General features: G+C 48.7%; 1 protein-coding gene across 2 annotated transcripts in view; it reads right to left on the bottom strand.

Annotated features, from left to right (window-relative positions):
- The window catches only part of Pxylp1 (2-phosphoxylose phosphatase 1), a 64,155-nt gene that overhangs the window by 24,517 nt on the left and 21,533 nt on the right, over positions 1-18,105 (bottom strand). For both annotated transcript variants that reach the window (XM_041676713.1, XM_041676712.1), the window contains exon 2: positions 4,583-4,714. In XM_041676713.1, coding sequence (XP_041532647.1) covers positions 4,583-4,661 — 79 coding nt within the window. In that variant the 5' untranslated portion in view covers positions 4,662-4,714. The remainder of the gene's footprint in view (positions 1-4,582; positions 4,715-18,105) is intronic.

Here is an 18,105-nt window from a genome sequence, read left to right as displayed (position 1 = left end):
GTGGATGGACAAAGTATCTTGTGACGACCCCAGCAGATTCTGGGTTTCAAGATAGGATCACTCTGCCCCATCCCACCTCCCAAGCAGTCATAAAGCCCCCCCCCCCCCCCACGGTGACACTCCAGGTTTTGCGTCTTCCTTTCAGGGCTAACGCCTGCCTCTGAGCCTCCCCCAGTCTTTGACTGCGTAAGCGAAACAGCCTCTGAGCTGCACCGCCCAGCGTCACCCCCCCCACCAGCTCACACTATACATGAGACACATCCAGGTGCTGGCTCTTAACACAGACCCTGGGCTCTGCTCCCACCGAGAGTCAGATTCTGTAGGGAGGGCTGCAGACATTTCTGTTTGCTTGTTTGGGAATGTGCGTTTTAAACACGATCCCAAGGCAATGCTGACCCTTGCACTTGGATGTCCACATTCTGGAGAAAACAGAAGTGGGCTCTGCCCTCTCCAATATGCTAATTGCATGGTGGCGTCTCTGCCGCTGGGGCTCCCTTCTGCTTTGCCTCTGCACAGATTCCATCTGCCAGGGACACTCTTCTCTAGTGTCCTCCCCAGACAACTCCTAGTCTCCCTCAAGCATGACCTCAGGTGTCCCCTGACTAGACAGGTTTCCTCTCTTCTAACCCGCCATACCACTCCGCCATACATGCATGATCTCAATTCATTTGACACACGTCAGGGGTACCATGTGCCAAACACTGTACTATGTGCTGCAGAGTCCTCACCAACTCTATCACATTCTCCACTTCACTGAGGGGAAACTGAGGCACGGAGATGGCACGTAGCTTCTCTGAGTGTGGACAGCTGGTTAGTGGCAGGCCGGGTTTGGTCTGCAGTCAGGCTCCAGAGTCCATGCTCCACCCACTCCACCATGCTCCACCCCTTGCCTGCCCAGCATTCCAAGTCTCTGCTCCTGAGACCCCTCCACTGGTCAGAGGGGTCTGAGGCTCCCGAGGGACTCAATTCCCAGGCCAGTGACAAAGCAGGAGTATTAGCTAAAGAACAAAACTGCACATATTCCCAGCACTGGATCAACAAGGAAAGATAAAATTAATAAAACTTTAGCGTTTAAAGATATAAAATGTGATTGGGCCCAATGACTTGCCTGACTCTGTCCTCTTTAGAAAGTGACCTTCCAGAGTGTGCCAACTCCTGGGGGGAGAACACACACCTTTGACATAACCCTGAATCTTCAGCAGCTCCACTTCCTGCCCAATGCAAATGTGTCTCTGTGTCCATCAGGTCACACAGAACAGGCCAACTCCTCCTGCAGGAAGGACGTGTCAGACCCTGAAGACAACACTAGCTTTAACTACTGCGGATGAAGTCTGCTGCGGCCAACTGAGGCTCCGCCCAAGAGGATGCCCCCCCCCCCCACAATACGAGTGCCACAAACACCACATAGATTCACTGTCAGCCAACAGACTCTGAGTAAAAGCAAATAAATGGATGGTAAATCCCAAGCTTTCTTTCACTAAATAGCTGAAGTAATAAGCTCTGCCACCTTCTGGGATGCTAGTATACCATGAGAGTGCACTCTGGCAGGGCTCTGGTTTGTGTACAGACTTACGGTCAGTCAAACTTCTGTGGGCCAAGGGTTTTTCCCAAAAGCTCTCAGCTCTCAATCAATCTTGCAAAACCATAACAATCAGCTCCATTTTACAGAAGAAACAGCAGCTGCCATGAGCCAGGGCTTTCCCAAAATCTACACGCTCGTACCAACTCTGCAAAGGAGCGGTTGGTAACGAAGAGGCTTGTACCAGTCAGGAAGTTTCCACAAGTGTCTATTCTCATGCCAACCTTGCAGAATTATGATGATTAATTCTCTGATGAAGGAAGGTGCAGAGTAGCCAGCTGCTTAATAAGGAAGCTACCATTCAGATGAAGGCCACAGCTTCAGAGTCCGTGTGTGCCTGTCACACCGCCATTTGGGGAAGGAGAAGATTGAGAGTGAGCACAAAACCCAGACTGAAGAAACGCTGCAGAGGGGAAATGGGAGATCATAAATGGGCAGAAAAAGCAGAAACGACGCAGATGTCTTCAGATCCGAACAGTCTTTTCATGTTGTAACAAAGAATCCTTGAATTCGAGAAGTTATTTTCCTACTGTACACATTTCAAAACTAAGGAACTGAAATACGTGTGTGTGTGTGTGTGTGTGTGTGTATGAAATAATTTCACAAGGACCTTCAACGCACACAAGCCATTCGTGTTATCACAGCTGGATGTGTTGAGAAGCTATGAACGGTACTCTATGCTGTCCGGGTACTTCCCCTCTCACTCTGTCTCCACAACACCGAATACAGCAAGCACTTCACAGACACATGCGACTTGACTCCTCACGTCCTCTGCCTACGGGGAGACATGCTTGTTTAAACAATCCCATGTCTCACTCCTGACCCGCGTCAAAATGTTTCCATATCTAAAATATCAACAGGAATATTGATCTACCAGCAAGATATAACAAGATACACAGTAGTTTCAGAAAATGAAACCATACTTTTTACATAAAGAACACACACACACAAACTATATTGTTTCAAACAATAACATTGCCAGCATGGTATTCAAAAAATTTGTCAAAAGGAACAGTAAAGAAAAGCGTGTATATTTTAGGGAAAGAACAAAGCATGAGTCCATCTTTGCTTTGTGACTCAAAGTTCCTTACACTATAATACTAAGCAATTAATAAAGCAGTCAAATAAATGAAGCAACCAAGCATCATTTCTCTGCAGACAGACAGGTTCCAAAGCTGCAGATTACCTAGGAGGAGGAGGGCAGCACGGACGTCCATCTCTCAGGCTTTCTGCACTGCAAGGTACTCCAGAATGAAGAGCTCGGGTCCAGCCAGGCCAATTTAGTCTGCAAAATTTTCCTTTAAAAAAGTGTGGCTGAAAAGCAGCCCTCCTAACAGACAAACATTCACAAGTGTGGTACAGGCAAGACACACAGGGCCATTCAGTGCCACCCAGGCCAGCTCATGCGAGAGACGCCTGAGGAACACAAGGGAGCCACATTTACCTCTCAGAGCCCGCCCAGGGCTCAGACTAGAACTCCAGGCTGACTGCAGCTCCCTCCTCCTCCACCAAACGGTGGAAAATTTCCAATGAAAAACTACAAACAACGAAACCACTGAAAGCCAGACCCCACTTATTGGAAGGTTTCTATTTTTGCAGGTCATTAGCCATCTGGAGTACTTCTGCACGTCTCTGGTCACCTTCTCTTGACCACTTCCAATATTGGAAGGATGAAATAAGTATTTTTGGGTCTCTTCACTGTTAGAGTGGCCTGTCACATGCACAGGGGTGAGCCTATACCACCCTGTGGTAAATCACGCAAGCCTCAAAGCTTTCTTTCTTCAAACCACCCACTCCTGATGCCAAGTCTCCCACATTCCTCTGCACTCCCCACATCCCACTCACTGAGCCACCTGTTCCTATTTCTGTCACTCAAAGTGAAACAGAAATGCCACCTCCCCACAGAGCTCCCACCCATCAGGGTGAGGTGGGAAAACAGAGAAGCCAGGTGACAGCAAACACAGTTCTCAGCATTGTATCAGCGCCTCCTCAGTTTCCAGCACACGGAACCCAAAGGAAAAGGAGATGCTTCCAGAGTAGGTACAGATTCATTCATTCAAGAGACGACTACTTCGGGGAAGAATTCAGGGGAAAGGCACAGTGAGGCTCCGTGGCTAGGGAAAGGGAGCTGGCTCATGGAATCCTGATGTACATCACAAAAGCATCGAACCCTTGCAGCAACAGATGGGTATCTAGAGGAAAGAAAGCAAGGGCTAAAAGGATGGAAGGAGATGGGGGAAGAGCTGGTCCATGCAGGGTCGCAGGGGTGAGCTCAAGGAAAGGCTGGTTCCTTGGAGAAAGCCAAGCAGAGGGGGGACACAGGGGACAGTAGGCAGGATTTGAGTTCCAGGATAGCCCTTCTCATGGCAAGTGTGGGGAGCACAGATTTGGGGTAGAGTGTGAGCATAAAGATTCAGTGGAAGATGATGAATCGGGGAAGCTCACAGATGAGCTTCACCAGAGTCCTTACCTTGCTACCTGGGACCTCTAGTGAGCAGCCTCTGCCGCCAGGGGCCAAGTTTCGTACCAGCAAGCCAGTTTCCCCACCCTATCCTGAGTTACCCCAGCCCCATCAACGACTGAACATAAGACGGCCACTTAGTCTTCAAGGAACCGAAGGTCAAATGCCTCTGCCCAGCATGAGAAATCAAGATGAACCCTCTGGACCTTGGGGATGGATGTCAACGAGAATAAGCAAGCGGTTTGGGAATGTACGTAGAAGTTCAAAGAATGTACGGCGAGGGTGGCTGTCAGTGTGGCGGCACAGGCCTAGGAGGCTAAGGAAGGAGGATCACTAAATTGAGGCTAGTTTGGGCTACAGAGTGAGAGATGGACTCAAAGAAAGAAAAGACGCCAGTTTAGGATTCTTGCTTCCAACCATTCACCATGACTACCGATAATGAAAAAGCCCCGGAGTTTCCTTGCTGCCTACAAACCCAGGCCCTTAGTCTCCCAGCAAAGCCGTCTACCCTCCTGCAGCCCACAAGGCCCCTCTGTACTCACAGAACTGCAGGCTGAGGCTCAGGAAGGCCAGCAGCCCAGCCAGGGCCAGCAGCACCAAGAAGCGATTTCGGTAAAGCATTATTATCTGTTCTACTTGCTCTTCATGGCTTCACCTCCAACCCGGAACCTGTCCTGTGGAGAAAACAAAAGCAAGTAACAATGTTCAAGGAGAAAGAGAAGTCCGTTCCCTGGTAAGGAGGCCTGGATCCCAACTGGAGAACAACCAATTGTTCTGGAAGTCACTGTCCCCAGAGAAACCCAAGTGAGAACAAGTCTGCTAGTATGCCCGTCTCCTGCCTGCCGTGAATGGGCAAGGAGACTGTTTAGAGACGCCGGCCCAGAGACGCACAAAGAACGTTCATGGAGCATGCACAATGCCGCAGACAGCAAACCCTGCTCAAGGACCAGCTCACCCCATCATCGCCTCAAACCTTTCAATCTTCAACTTTTTGGTGAACCATCTGCCAAGATGACCTTGACATTGCATCAAAATTTGGACATCAGCCACTGCAATTTGTCCCATGATACTGCTTTCAGGGATGCTGACTGCTTCTGTACAAACAGCCCCACCAATCAGTCAGAGGAATGGCCACTCCGGGCCACTGAGTCTCTCAGCTATGGCCCCTCCTCCCCACTCTAATTTCTTCAAACATCAGAACTGTGCAACAGAACTTTTACTTTCTTAGTACTGAGTAGGATTCTTAATTTTCCATACATGGAAAAAAAAAGGGTACTGTAATTTTATTCTATCAGCCTCACATGAGAGTTTTATTATTTGTGTGTGTGTTGGGGGGGGGGTAGTGCATGTGCCATACTGCACCTGTGCAGGTCAAAGGTCAACTCTGTGAGGTCAGTTGTTTCCTTCCACATGGATCTGGAGAACTGAACTTGGGCCACCAGGCTTGCCTTGACCCACTGAGCCATACTGGATTTATTTCCTGGTTCTCCCTGGGGTTTTAAGTGGAACTTGGAAAACATATTTTCCTTAGAGAACATTCTTAAGATGATAACAAATATGTCAAGTGGTGGTGACAGCGGTGCATGCCTTTAATCCTGGCACTCAGGAGTCAGAGCAGGCAGATCTCTGTGAGTTCGAGGCCAGCCTTGGTCTACAGAGTTTGTACCAGGACAGCCAGAGCTACACAGAGAAACCCTGCCTTGAAAAACAAAAAACAAACAAATAAAAAAAGATTATAAAAATAAGGCTGTAACAGCTGTTACAAGCCCGAGTCTTTACCGACTTCGAATACAATCTCCCACGGAGCCTGGATAGACAAAGTCAGGCAGAAGTGCACTTGGTAATGTTTAGAAGGCATGACTGGGTACCAGTCAGTACTGACGCACGGAAGGGCCGCCAGCTTTTCGCTGGGGTGAGGGAGGTGTGTGGCAATGTGGGCTGTTAAATAAGCTACTTTATGAAGAAAAGGATCCGCTGGGAGCGAGGCAGGAGCCAGAGCCTGCAGCTCTTGCTCCGGATCCTCTCCCGGCACGCGGTCCTGCACCCTTTGCTCCAGATCGTATCCCCACACACAGTCCTGCAGCCCTTGCTCCCGATCCTCGATCCTCTGCCCTCTGCCCACACGAGGTCCTGAACCCCTTACTTCCGATCCTCTCCCCACACACAGACCTGCACCCCTTGCTCCCGATCCTCTCCCCGCAGTCCTGCACCCCTCCTTTAGGAAGGAACCTGCCCGAATTTTGTTTACCAAGGGGGTACCTTTTTCTAAAAGACAAATGAAAGCACTCGACCGTCTCACAGCAGGTGGACCGCCAGCACTCCTCCTCCGTGGGAACCTCCCTGGTGGCTCCCCTGCTGGGCAGCAGTCAACCTTCATCCATTCTTCAGCTAGGGACTCCTATCTGCTCACAACCATCCACTTCCAGAGGCTTTGATTCAGCCAGCGCGGGGCAAGCTGGTGTCACGTGTGCCCCAACTGTGACCTCGTTCACACACTGCTAGGTTGGTGTGTGCCTTTCTGCTGCACAGACAGGAAACTGAAGCTTGTGAGTGCGAAGTTACTAAGTGGTGGTGCCAGGGTGTGAGGGGAGGTGTCCGCGGCTCTCGTGCTCTCTCTCGTGGGTGCAGAGTCTCCTTCAACATTACATACTGACTCTAGTCAAAGTTACTGAGAGCACAGGTCAAACTCACTCTTGGTAGGTCAGACCTTCTACAGTTGCCTTCCTTCTGAGGCCACGGGTCTCAGAGCCCCTTAGTGCCCAGTCTTTCCTGATTGGCTTTATTCTATCAATAACCTAATAAAATGATTCTGAGGGGGGTTGTTTTTGTTTTTGAAAAAAAAAATATCACCATGTAGCCCAGGCTAACCTCAAACTTGCAATCCGCTTCCTTCATTCTCCTGGAATGACTCACTCAAGCCTTGGGGAACCTTTCAATTTAGGGAAGGAAGGCAACTAAAGATTGTGGAATGGGAAGTTAGGCTTAGAGAAAATTTTGGTATCTTTGTACTCTCAAGTGAACTGCGTCTTTTCTTCATGGTCTCCTCCACCATCTGCTTTTGTGGCTGACGCCATCTTTGTGCATTCTCCTCATGAGGCCGTCTTCTAGAGCTTCTGCCGGGGAGGCAGCACTGGGGTCTTCCCAAGCTTTACTGTCAGAAGGGTCCTATGGGCCTGACTGCCTGATGATGCCGACACCAGCCTGCTGCAGAGAAAGGGCTCAGGGCTGTGGGGTTAGACACGTGACAAGCTTGGCGACTGATGCCAATTACTCAACCTTGCTGAGGCAGTTTCTCCTCTGGAAACTCACCGCCTTAGGGGATTGTGTGGACCGAAATCACGGCTATGTGCGATCCCTGGCGTGCAGGAGACATTCTAGAGAACACAGCTATTATAGCCTCTCTCCTACTCTGCGACTGATTCCTTCCTCTAGGGCAATTCAGTTTAGGATGGAGTTTCTTGACTCATTTTTTGGTTCCTGTTGGATAGGTGAATATGGTTTTCTCTTCAGCTCTGCTTCAAATCTGGTCCTGGGCCTCTCGCTCTGGGCCTGTGCTGGCCCAGGGAAACTGTCCTTGATTCTTGGTCCCAGGTGGCACCTCTTGCTCCAGCCCCTCCCAGCCTCTGCCTTTTGGTTGCCCTGTGTTCACACGCAGGACGCCATGGCTTTCTCCGGCTTCTGGGCTCCATCTGGCCCTTCATTAACTTTCTGCCTCCAGACCCTTGGTGGATTTCCCAGAAGAGGCTGCTAGAACGGCTGCAGAGATTGTACAGCTTTCCTTGACACTGTCTCTTCCTAAGCAGTTCACCACAGTGTGGCTCAGAGCTGTCTTCAGGTGGGCGGCAGGTAGTGGCAATCATTACCTGCTGAGCTAACCCCAGGTTTGCTGCATGAAGCGTTTCTGACAGTAATGGCTTCCAATTCATACTTTTTCTGTATCCACGGACTAATGTAACAAGCTCCCACACTGATTCCCGATTCAGCCAAGAGATCTGTTTCGGCTAATGGGAAAACAGCAGAAGGGTTGCATGTAGGGGCCTGAGATGCACCGGGGCCGGACTATGAGAGGTCTTCCAGGCTTGTTTACTAGAGGGTGAGAAACCACGTAGATCCACTGAAAACAGACCCTACTGGGGCTTTCTCCAAACAATCCGTCTGCCAATAACGACACACGAGTGAGGGTACCCTAAACCACCCAGCTCCCCCAAGCCCGGACACTTGTCAGCGGAGCTGGTCCAGACCAGAGGAAACTCGGCCAAACCAGACTCACACATGAGCATCACGACTGCTGCTTTAAGGCGGTAGATGTTGAGAACTTGATACAAAGCAAAACTTAACTGACAGAAAAGGAGAAAAAAAAAATCTTGCATCTTTACCAGAAAGCACAAACCAGGGTCGGCACCCTACAATGCCGTTCCGTCCTGTCTATATTCTCGACCTGTTCAATGCTTTTGGAGAAAGGGGCTGTGTTTAGGCTCAGATATAAAAACAGAGGGTATGCTGGGTTAACCGGCAGCTGAGCTCACGGAACCACCCTGCAGCTTCCAATCTCCGGGCTGCTGACATTTCTGCCTATCCTCACTTCTCAGGGGGAACACTCTATTTCTCTTCCATCCCCTCGGTGTCTGTGTCCTATCCGACTCTCTAGCCAGCTCGGTGTCTGTGTCCTATCCGACTCTCTAGCGAGCTTAAACTTCCACCTGTGCTGGGCCACATCCTCAAGCTCCGCACACAGCCCTGCTCAAGGGTGACTAAACCATGAAGTAGACACATGGCATCTTCTGGGGTCCACTTGAGTAGATGACATGGGGAGGGAGACCACGCTTTGTTCTTACTTTTAAAAACAGCTAAATAATGTTGGCAGAACCCAAAATCTGCAGGAATTTAAAGACACTGGTTTACAACTGAAGCTAAGAGGCCAAAGGGTCAGTGTGTGCTTGCTGAAGGGAAATGGCAGCAGCACGGTCTGTCACTGTAGGTATTTCCTGCCGGGGACACTCCTTCAGTGGACGGGAAGCCTAACTGAGTGGACAGGATGAGGCTCTAGAGGGCCATCATCATCCCCAGCATGGCTGTTTATTTTCTACATCCTCTCAAGACAAGAAACCGACTTTGTTTCTAGGAGTTATGAGACCATGACTTCAGTAAGCCTGGGGATAAGCCCGTGAGTGAGGAGACGTGGTGAATAGTGCCCTCTGCAGAAGCCAGAACCGTTGGTGCACAGCAGAGACGCGCTACATCTGACTCTTCGGCTACAGTGCGGTCACACTGACACTGTGCCTACCCAGACCCAGAGACTCCGGTGTAGTCACACTGACACTGTGCCTACCCAGACCCAGAGACTCCGGGGCAGTCACACTGACACTGTGCCTACCCAGACCCAGAGACTCCGGGGCGGTCACACTGACACTGTGCCTACCCAGACCCAGAGACTCCGGGGCGGTCACACTGACACTGTGCCTACCCAGACCCAGAGACTCCGGGGCAGTCACACTGACACTGTGCCTACCCAGACCCAGAGACTCCGGTGTAGTCACACTGACACTGTGCCTACCCAGACCCAGAGACTCCGGGGCAGTCACACTGACACTGTGCCTACCCAGACCCAGAGACTCCGGGGCGGTCACACTGACACTGTGCCTACCCAGACCCAGAGACTCCGGTGTAGTCACACTGACACTGTGCCTACCCAGACCCAGAGACTCCGGGGCAGTCACACTGACACTGTGCCTACCCAGACCCAGAGACTCCGGTGTAGTCACACTGACACTGTGCCTACCCAGACCCAGAGACTCCGGTGTAGTCACACTGACACTGTGCCTACCCAGACCCAGAGACTCCGGTGTAGTCACACTGACACTGTGCCTACCCAGACCCAGAGACTCCGGTGTAGTCACACTGACACTGTGCCTACCCAGACCCAGAGACTCCGGTGTAGTCACACTGACACTGTGCCTACCCAGACCCAGAGACTCCGGTGTAGTCACACTGACACTGTGCCTACCCAGACCCAGAGACTCCGGGGCAGTCACACTGACACTGTGCCTACCCAGACCCAGAGACTCCGGGGCAGTCACACTGACACTGTGCCTACCCAGACCCAGAGACTCCGGGGCAGTCACACTGACACTGTGCCTACCCAGACCCAGAGACTCCGGGGCAGTCACACTGACACTGTGCCTAACTAGACGCAGAGACTCCGGTGTAGTCACACTGACACTGTGCCTACCCAGACCCAGAGACTCCGGGGCAGTCACACTGACACTGTGCCTACCCAGACCCAGAGACTCCGGGGCAGTCACACTGACACTGTGCCTACCCAGACCCAGAGACTCCGGGGCAGTCACACTGACACTGTGCCTACCCAGACCCAGAGACTCCGGGGCAGTCACACTGACACTGTGCCTAACTAGACGCAGAGACTCCGGTGTAGTCACACTGACACTGTGCCTACCCAGACCCAGAGACTCCGGGGCAGTCACACTGACACTGTGCCTACCCAGACCCAGAGACTCCGGGGCAGTCACACTGACACTGTGCCTACCCAGACCCAGAGACTCCGGGGCAGTCACACTGACACTGTGCCTACCCAGACCCAGAGACTCCGGTGTAGTCACACTGACACTGTGCCTAACTAGACGCAGAGATTCACTCTTTCTCCAGAACTGTTGCGCCTGTTTCATGCTGTGTTTTCTTCCCCAAATCCTGGCGGCTCCCCTATTCACTGGCCCAGGGTAGGCAGCCAAATCTGTAGCCACATTCATGGCTCCTCTTCCATGGTGAGACTTCAGCTCAACTGCTGTGTCCAGCCTCGCCCAAGAATTTCCATCCTGGAACATACGCTCAGCTAGTTAAGTTCCCACAGCAGAAATCCAGATTACCAGGTATGGCCCTGGTTTAGCTCTGTAGTCCAGGATGCAACCTTGATTATCCAGAGTTCTCTTCCCCTTTTGCTATGCCAGCCAAGAGGTTAAGAGAGGCATTTAGCAAGTCATGCTGTCCTTGGGTTTCCTTCCTGCCATATTCATGCGTGTCCCTCCATAGGAGCCCTGTGCCTGCCGCTGGGGCTACTGCAGCTCCTCAGACACCCCAGCACACTCACACAGGTCCACGTAGGTCCCACCACTTTCCATGGAAAAGATGCTCTTGGTCCAACACACATCATAACCAAACCCAACTCCTTAAAATATTCCTGTGGACACAATCAGTCCATGCTCCGACTGAACAGAAGATGGCGTTACCTGTTAGAAGGTATCCACCAGACATAGCTCTAGCCCCTGGTTAGAAACACCTCAAACCCAGAACTATTACATTGGATTTCTGACCACATGAACAGCAAAGTCCCGCTAATTTCCTCTGCCTTAACCATAAACCTGAACAGCATAAGAAAAACACAGAGTTGAAACGGCACAAGACAATGAGCAGATCCCCTTCCATTACAGTAACCACCGCTCCTGAATTAAAGGGAAAGAAACACATCAGAGGCATCTTTCCAAGCTACCATTCCATCAGCAGAGGCTGCCAGAACCGAGCCCTCAACTATTTTTAACCTTGTAAAAACCAAGAAGGCCACATCAGGCAACAGGCTCTGGTTTCCCCTTCAAAACATACAGAATTTAGGATTTTAAATGGGGCCATGGCTACTCGAAAGAAAATATGCATTCAATTATCTTTCACGAGTGCAGCTAAAAGTACTACCACCAGGAACAGAAAAATAGAATTAAATAAAGAAAATACTTGGGATAGATCCTATACTCTAAGTTGTTTCCATCATAATTATTTTGGCCTAAGTAAAGATTAAAAAAAAAACATGTAACTGCAAAGTAAACATGAACCAAGCACAGGCTGAGGCAGCATCCGAGGAGCCCTCTTTCTGAGGTTGCTTCAGGAAGGAGTTTAATGGCAAAATCAAAGCTGCCTGGCTAGGGAAAAAGCAACCCTGGAGACTGATGAAGATGGATGAATTCCCGAGCCGCCAGGAAAACCCAGGAGAACAAACTGGAATGCAGTGCTGGAATGGGGGGCTCCGTGCTCACAGCAGTCAGTCTGGGACCAGGGATCTCCAGCTCTAATCTGTGAGCTTGCTTCCAAAGCAGAAGCCAGCTTGTTCATTTACTCACGCACGCACGTATTCCTCACATCCACCGTGCCCCTCTAAATGAAAAGGACCTCAGGCAGAGGACAAAGAACACTTCTAGGGGGTGGAAGGAGGCATCTTGAAACTCAAAGCGGAAATGCACTACAGATTCACAGAGGAGAGGATACGAGACCAGGAATTGCTGTAAAAACAGAGGGAGGGGCCGGAGAGACAGCCCAGCACTGCTGTCCCAAAGGACCTGAGTTCAATTCTCAACACCCACATGGCAGCTCGCAACCGTAAGTAACTCCAATTCCAGGAGCTCTAATGCCCTCTTCTGGCTTCTGCAGGCACTGCCTGGTGTAGTGCACATATCAAAACATCCATACAAATGAAATAAATAAAAATAAATAAATCTCAAAAATAAACAAAACCCCGTAGGGTTTGAGGGAGAGGAAGGAAGCTGGCAAAGCGCTGCTGAAGCTGCTGCTGGACCCTCAAGGACCATCGTGTGACGCTCTGCTCCCACGATGTCCAACATTGAAAGTGGAAAAGCAAAGCCAGCTTTTTTAAAAAAGGAGCTGGAACGCAGGCCAAAGGACAGATGAGTCATGAAAGAGTGTATAAAGCTAGCTGCTTTTCTAGTTTCGATTCTGCCATAGTTTTTCTTTGTGCTGAGTAAGTACATAAAAAATGTAACTGAGGGGCTGGAGAGATGGCTCAGTGGTTAAGAGCATTGCCTGCTCTTCCAAAGGTCCTGAGTTCAATTCCCAGCAACCACATGGTGGCTCGCAACCATCTATAATGAGAGGTCTGGTGCCCTCTTCTGGCCTGCAGACATACACGCAGACAGAACACTGTATACATAATAAGTAAATAAATAAATATTTAAAAAAAAAAAAAAATGTAACTGATAATCAGAGTATAAAACACTAAGTAAAGCCCAGGACTTCAGGAGGGCCATTCTAACTCTAAAAAGGTTCATGGAGATGTATTGAGTGTGAGGCTGGGTAAGGGTTTGTTTGAGTGCCTACTTTAAGCTAGCCGTGTGATGTTTTTACTAGTGAGTTCAGCACAATAAAGCGAGCTTACTAATAATCTTAAAAGTAAGCCTACAGTCGAATTAGTCAGGTCATGAGTAGCCAAACATTAGGCCACAGGAAACCAAAGCCTCCAGGGAAGGAGAGGTAGGGCACAGACTAAGAGACTGCGGGTCAGCTCCCTGGAAGAGGCAATTCTGAAAGCTCCCTGAAGGGTGGCCTGGAGTTGGTGCATTTGCGATTGCAATTTACAAAAATATGCCACCAACAGAGCGTTTGCATGCCCAGGCTCGCTGCGTGACTTGGCCCTTGTTTCCCAGGTTAAGGTCCCATCTCTTGCCACTATGTGTTCTTCAGGAGCAAGCTCAGAGCGCCCCTGCCCTCTGTGCTGCAGAACCCTCTCACATGCCACCAGGAGCAGAGGTGTGACCGCCCTGAATGCCTATGCTCGACCCTACAGCTGGCTTTCCCAGACACCTCTCTCACCTAGGAAACCTGGAAAGGTGATGTGCACTGTGCATGACAATACCATATCCAGATGTGGCAGCTGTTAAGGGGCAGTCAGCAGTGGAGGAAAGGATCAATACCGTAGATTAGTCCCCAAGCATGTCCTGACCATACTGGGCCCAGTGATCTTTACCCCGTTTTTTAGAACTGCAACAATCTGACAATACCACAAACTCCTCCTCATTCAGTCCCTTCCACACAGTCGGGACTCAGGGTCAGTGTGTAAGTCTGGAGCACCGTTTCAAGCCTTTGCGAGCCATGCTTTTCTCCCTGAGGAAACAGCCCTGGGTTGTTAAGGATGTAACAGAAAGCACAGCAGAGAGTGGCCGATAAGCACCAGCCTGTGAGACTCTCAGATGGCCTGGTGCCCAGCAGCTCACGCGAGGGACTTATTCTGCCCCTTCCTTGCCTCTGCTCACTCTTTCCCCATCCCAAGCAAGAGACTGCCCGCTGGGAACAGCAAGGAAAGTCAGAGTCTAAAGAGGTTTTAAATGCCACCCGGCTCACGGTCAGGACAGAGCAAAACTGGCACAAGGCCCCAGAGCGTTCAAAGAACTTGACCAATGCGGCTCCGCCCACCCTGCTTCACATTCAGAGTGGTACCCAACACTCCGCCCTGGTGTCCTTCCTGTACACCGCCGCAGGCACACTGTGACTGGTGCTTAACTGTACCCCTTACGAGCAGACTTCTCTGGGCTTAATGGGACACACGGACAGAGAAAATATTTTCCAAACTCCTTTGCAACTAGCTGTAAGTAGGTACTCTGGTCAGTGGCCTCTAATTGGGCGGAGTCTGGTAATTCCAAGTCAAAAGGAGGTTGCCCGCCCCAGCCCAGCCTGAATTGTCTTCCCTCACAACTTCCGGGGCTCCAAATCCCAGGATGGTGATGAGCCTTTTTCACATGTGGATAAGAAACAGCATCCTAGTAGACGAAGAGAACCCTAGGTGACCCCAAGGGCAAAGCTACCCATTTCCTTGATGGCTTATCAGCTCAAATTGTTTCCAAAGTCTCCCAGTCTCTTCCCAACTCCCTCAATTTCACAACCTCTTAAAGCCGTCATTACTTTACTTCTGTTAAAGTAGGCGAACAAAAACCCCACCACTGGTACTACGAAACACTGAGCCCTTGCAAGGGACTCCTTCTCTGAGGGCACAAAGGGAGATGTGATCATGATATAACCGTGGTTGTTGTTTTGTTTTAACCCTGGATTATCCATGTATCAAAGAGGATGGGTTGGATGCAGGCAACAGAAAACCCTAGCTAAACCAACAAGACCCAGCGACACTGCCACCAACCAGTCACAGCACTAGGACAACAGCTCAAAAAGCGCCTACCACTGGGAGCCAAGATCTTCCTAACCTTTCTGCTCTTAGCAACCGTCCGCGTTTGTCCTCTCCCAAGGCTGGCTTCTCTTAGTGTCAGAAACTGATGCCATATTCCCAAGCATCACAGCCATATCTGGTAGTAAGCAGAGATGGTGAGACAATCCTGTGTATCTCTCTGTTATCAGAGCAGTTCAGCATCTCCGAGCCCCTCCCCTAGAAGGGAGTCACATGTCCAAGCCCAAAGCAATGACACAAGAATGGATTATGACAACTGAGTGACATCAAGCAGGACTCACTTCTTAGCAAAGGTCCTGAGCAGAAGGAGAGCCAGAGGCTTCTGTGAGAACTCACACCTGGAGAAGGGTTGACAACACACACAATTATCCCAAGCAGTGATTCCGAAGCTCAGGCAGCTAATGACAGCACCCATACTTTTCAGATCTAGCCATCAAAGCACAGCACGTCATAATTACAGGTTTTCAAAACTTCAGTGTGGGCCCGCTCAGGTATAATTCAGCAGCGACAAAGAGCGCAGCGTCTCTTGCAGCCTGCAACGTCCTACCAAGACCTTTTATTCCAAAATCTGTGTTTCTAAAATATGCCGCATGAATTATTTATCTACGATTTCTTTCCAAGAAGTTTCTAAAGTTGGTGACTTACAGAGTTGGTATTTTTAAAAGCATAAACTATATTAAGATTTTTTTTCCTTTTTAAAAGTTTTTATTTGTGTGTGTGTGTCTGCGTGAGTGCATGCCACACATGTGTGGGTGAATATGGAGGCCACGTGCATCAGATCCTCTGCAGCTGGAGTTACACATGGTCGTGAGCGGTCTGATATGGGTGCTAGGAACCATAACTGGGTCTCTGGAAGAACGACAGCTCGTGATGTGGGAGAATGGTCTATATTCTGTCAATTATATTTTAAATAAATGCTGATTGGCCAATAGCTAGGCAGGAAGTATAGGCGGAACAATGAGAACAGGAGAATTCTGAGAAGAGGGAAGCCCATTCTTCTGCAATTGTGAGCTCGCCACAGAAGCAAGATGTGCCTGCCTCACTGAAAAAGGTGCCAAGCCATGTGGCTAGCATAGACAAGAATAATGGGCTCATATAACTTGTAAGAGTTAATAAGAAGCCTGAGCTAATGAGCCAACCAGCTTATAGTTAATGTAGACCTCTGTGTGGTTTCTTTGGGACTTAAAACAATTGACAGAAACCTCAGACAATAGCTGAGCCATGGCTCCAAGTCCAAGAATTTGTTGGTTTTTTTTTTTCTAAATTTGTCAACTGCAAGGTCCAGTGACTCTCTCTCTTAAACACCCACCAACCCATGCTACTCGCTAAACTATTCAGGTGGCTGATCATTTCTCAAGACTGAAACAAGGAATCCAGCAAGATAGGGTTTCACTTTTTATGTATGCTTCAGCCATCTTTCTGACATTCTGGGAGAAGTCTGCTTCACCCAACAGTATCAGCTCCACATTTGCTGAAGTTCTGGAAGCAGTTGCCTCTGAAACCAGCCTGCTTGTTTTAGACCAACCTCCCTCCCTCCCTCCCTCCCTCCCTCCCTCTCTCTGTCTCTCTCTCTCTTTTTCCCTTTCAAGACAGGGTTTCTCTGTGGCCTTGAATTCACAGAGATCCGCCTGCCTCTGCCTCCCGAGTGCTGGGATTAAAGGCGTGCACCACCACTGCTAGGCTTAGAGCATGCTTGTTTTAGAATGTCAACCATACCTCAAGAAAAAGGACAACGTGAACATGGCATGGCTAACTCACCAAAGCTCTTTCAAAAATATAACTACTTTTTAAAAATTGAATTTTTCAAGTAAACCGTGTCAATTAAAAGTGTCTTAAAAAGTCAAGGGACGCTGAAGAGGGCAGAATGGGCATTCTGTGGTACACAAAGAAGATCTAAGTGATAAAAATCACTTTTTCCGAGCAATGAACAAACAAAACAAACCTTCCCAAATCTTAAGAATCACAGATGTACACACTGAATCAGGCACACAGGAAAGTGGGCTGCAAAGCGAACTGGTATTTCTTGATGCTTGCCATTTTTCAGGGTTTTGTTCTGGTAGAATGCACAAAGCAGAGCATGCAAGCTGGCCACTAGATATGATAGGATAGAAGGGTGGATTATTGAATCTACTCAGAAAGAAAAAAGGGAGGATATGATATGGTAAGATAAAAAGGTAGATTATTGAATCTACTTTAAAAAAGCAACTACTAGTTTTAACTATTTTACATTGATTACTTTTGTATATTGCATACAAATTTTGTCTTTTGATACAAATTTGAGATTAATTTTGTTAAACTTACTGTACATATATTTCTACACTTGCTCAAGGTATTGTACCTATATAATTAATGCAAACTTCTAGCCCTTGAAAATTATTATTACCAATTATTTAGAATAATAAAGAAAGGCAGGTTAGTAACTGGTCACCTATTATAATTGAACTTGTAGTCACATTAGGTATGTTTTCAAAGTCAAACAGAGATATATTTTAGATAGATCATCTTCAAACACCAGAATGTCACATTTAAGACATTTTAATAGCATAGGTTCTTTTTTTTTTTTAATGACAATGAGACATGCCTTCTCCTGGCAGCACCAATCTAGTTCAGAGAAAATAATGAGCATCAAAAAAGCTCCATATGGAGTTCAGTTTCTTTGTGGCAAAAGTAAACCATAGGCAAGAAAGTTCTCTTGCCTTGACTGCTGACAGTATGCTGTACAAATGGGACCAGCAGGACACAAGAGAGTGAATGTCAAACCTTGCCAAGACAAGGTAGGACATCCTTCAAAACTCCTGCTTTATAGAAAAGTCTGTCGAATATTCTAGGCCTTTAGGCCAAAAATGGATGTCCCATCATTGCAGAGGAACTTTGGGTGACTGTCCAGGAAGCCACTTGTTTCTGTCATTTCTCACATTTTTTTGAAGTTGCTTGCTTGCACTTCCTGCTATTATTTCCTTTTGGGTCTCTGAAGGAGTTGATGATGAGATAGTTATAGTTTTCCTTGCTTACGAGACTCAGAAAAGAAACTCACTAAAGAAGTATAAAGTGTATAAGGTTGAGAGACATCAGAAGATAGTTCTGGGTAGTAATAAAAGT

Source organism: Microtus oregoni, unplaced genomic scaffold (genome assembly GCF_018167655.1).
Source record: "Microtus oregoni isolate MIOR12 unplaced genomic scaffold, Mior012 000028F_ref0000031, whole genome shotgun sequence".
In the NCBI taxonomy this organism is placed as follows: Eukaryota; Metazoa; Chordata; class Mammalia; order Rodentia; family Cricetidae; genus Microtus; species Microtus oregoni.
This window is presented reverse-complemented; position numbering and strand designations above follow the sequence as displayed.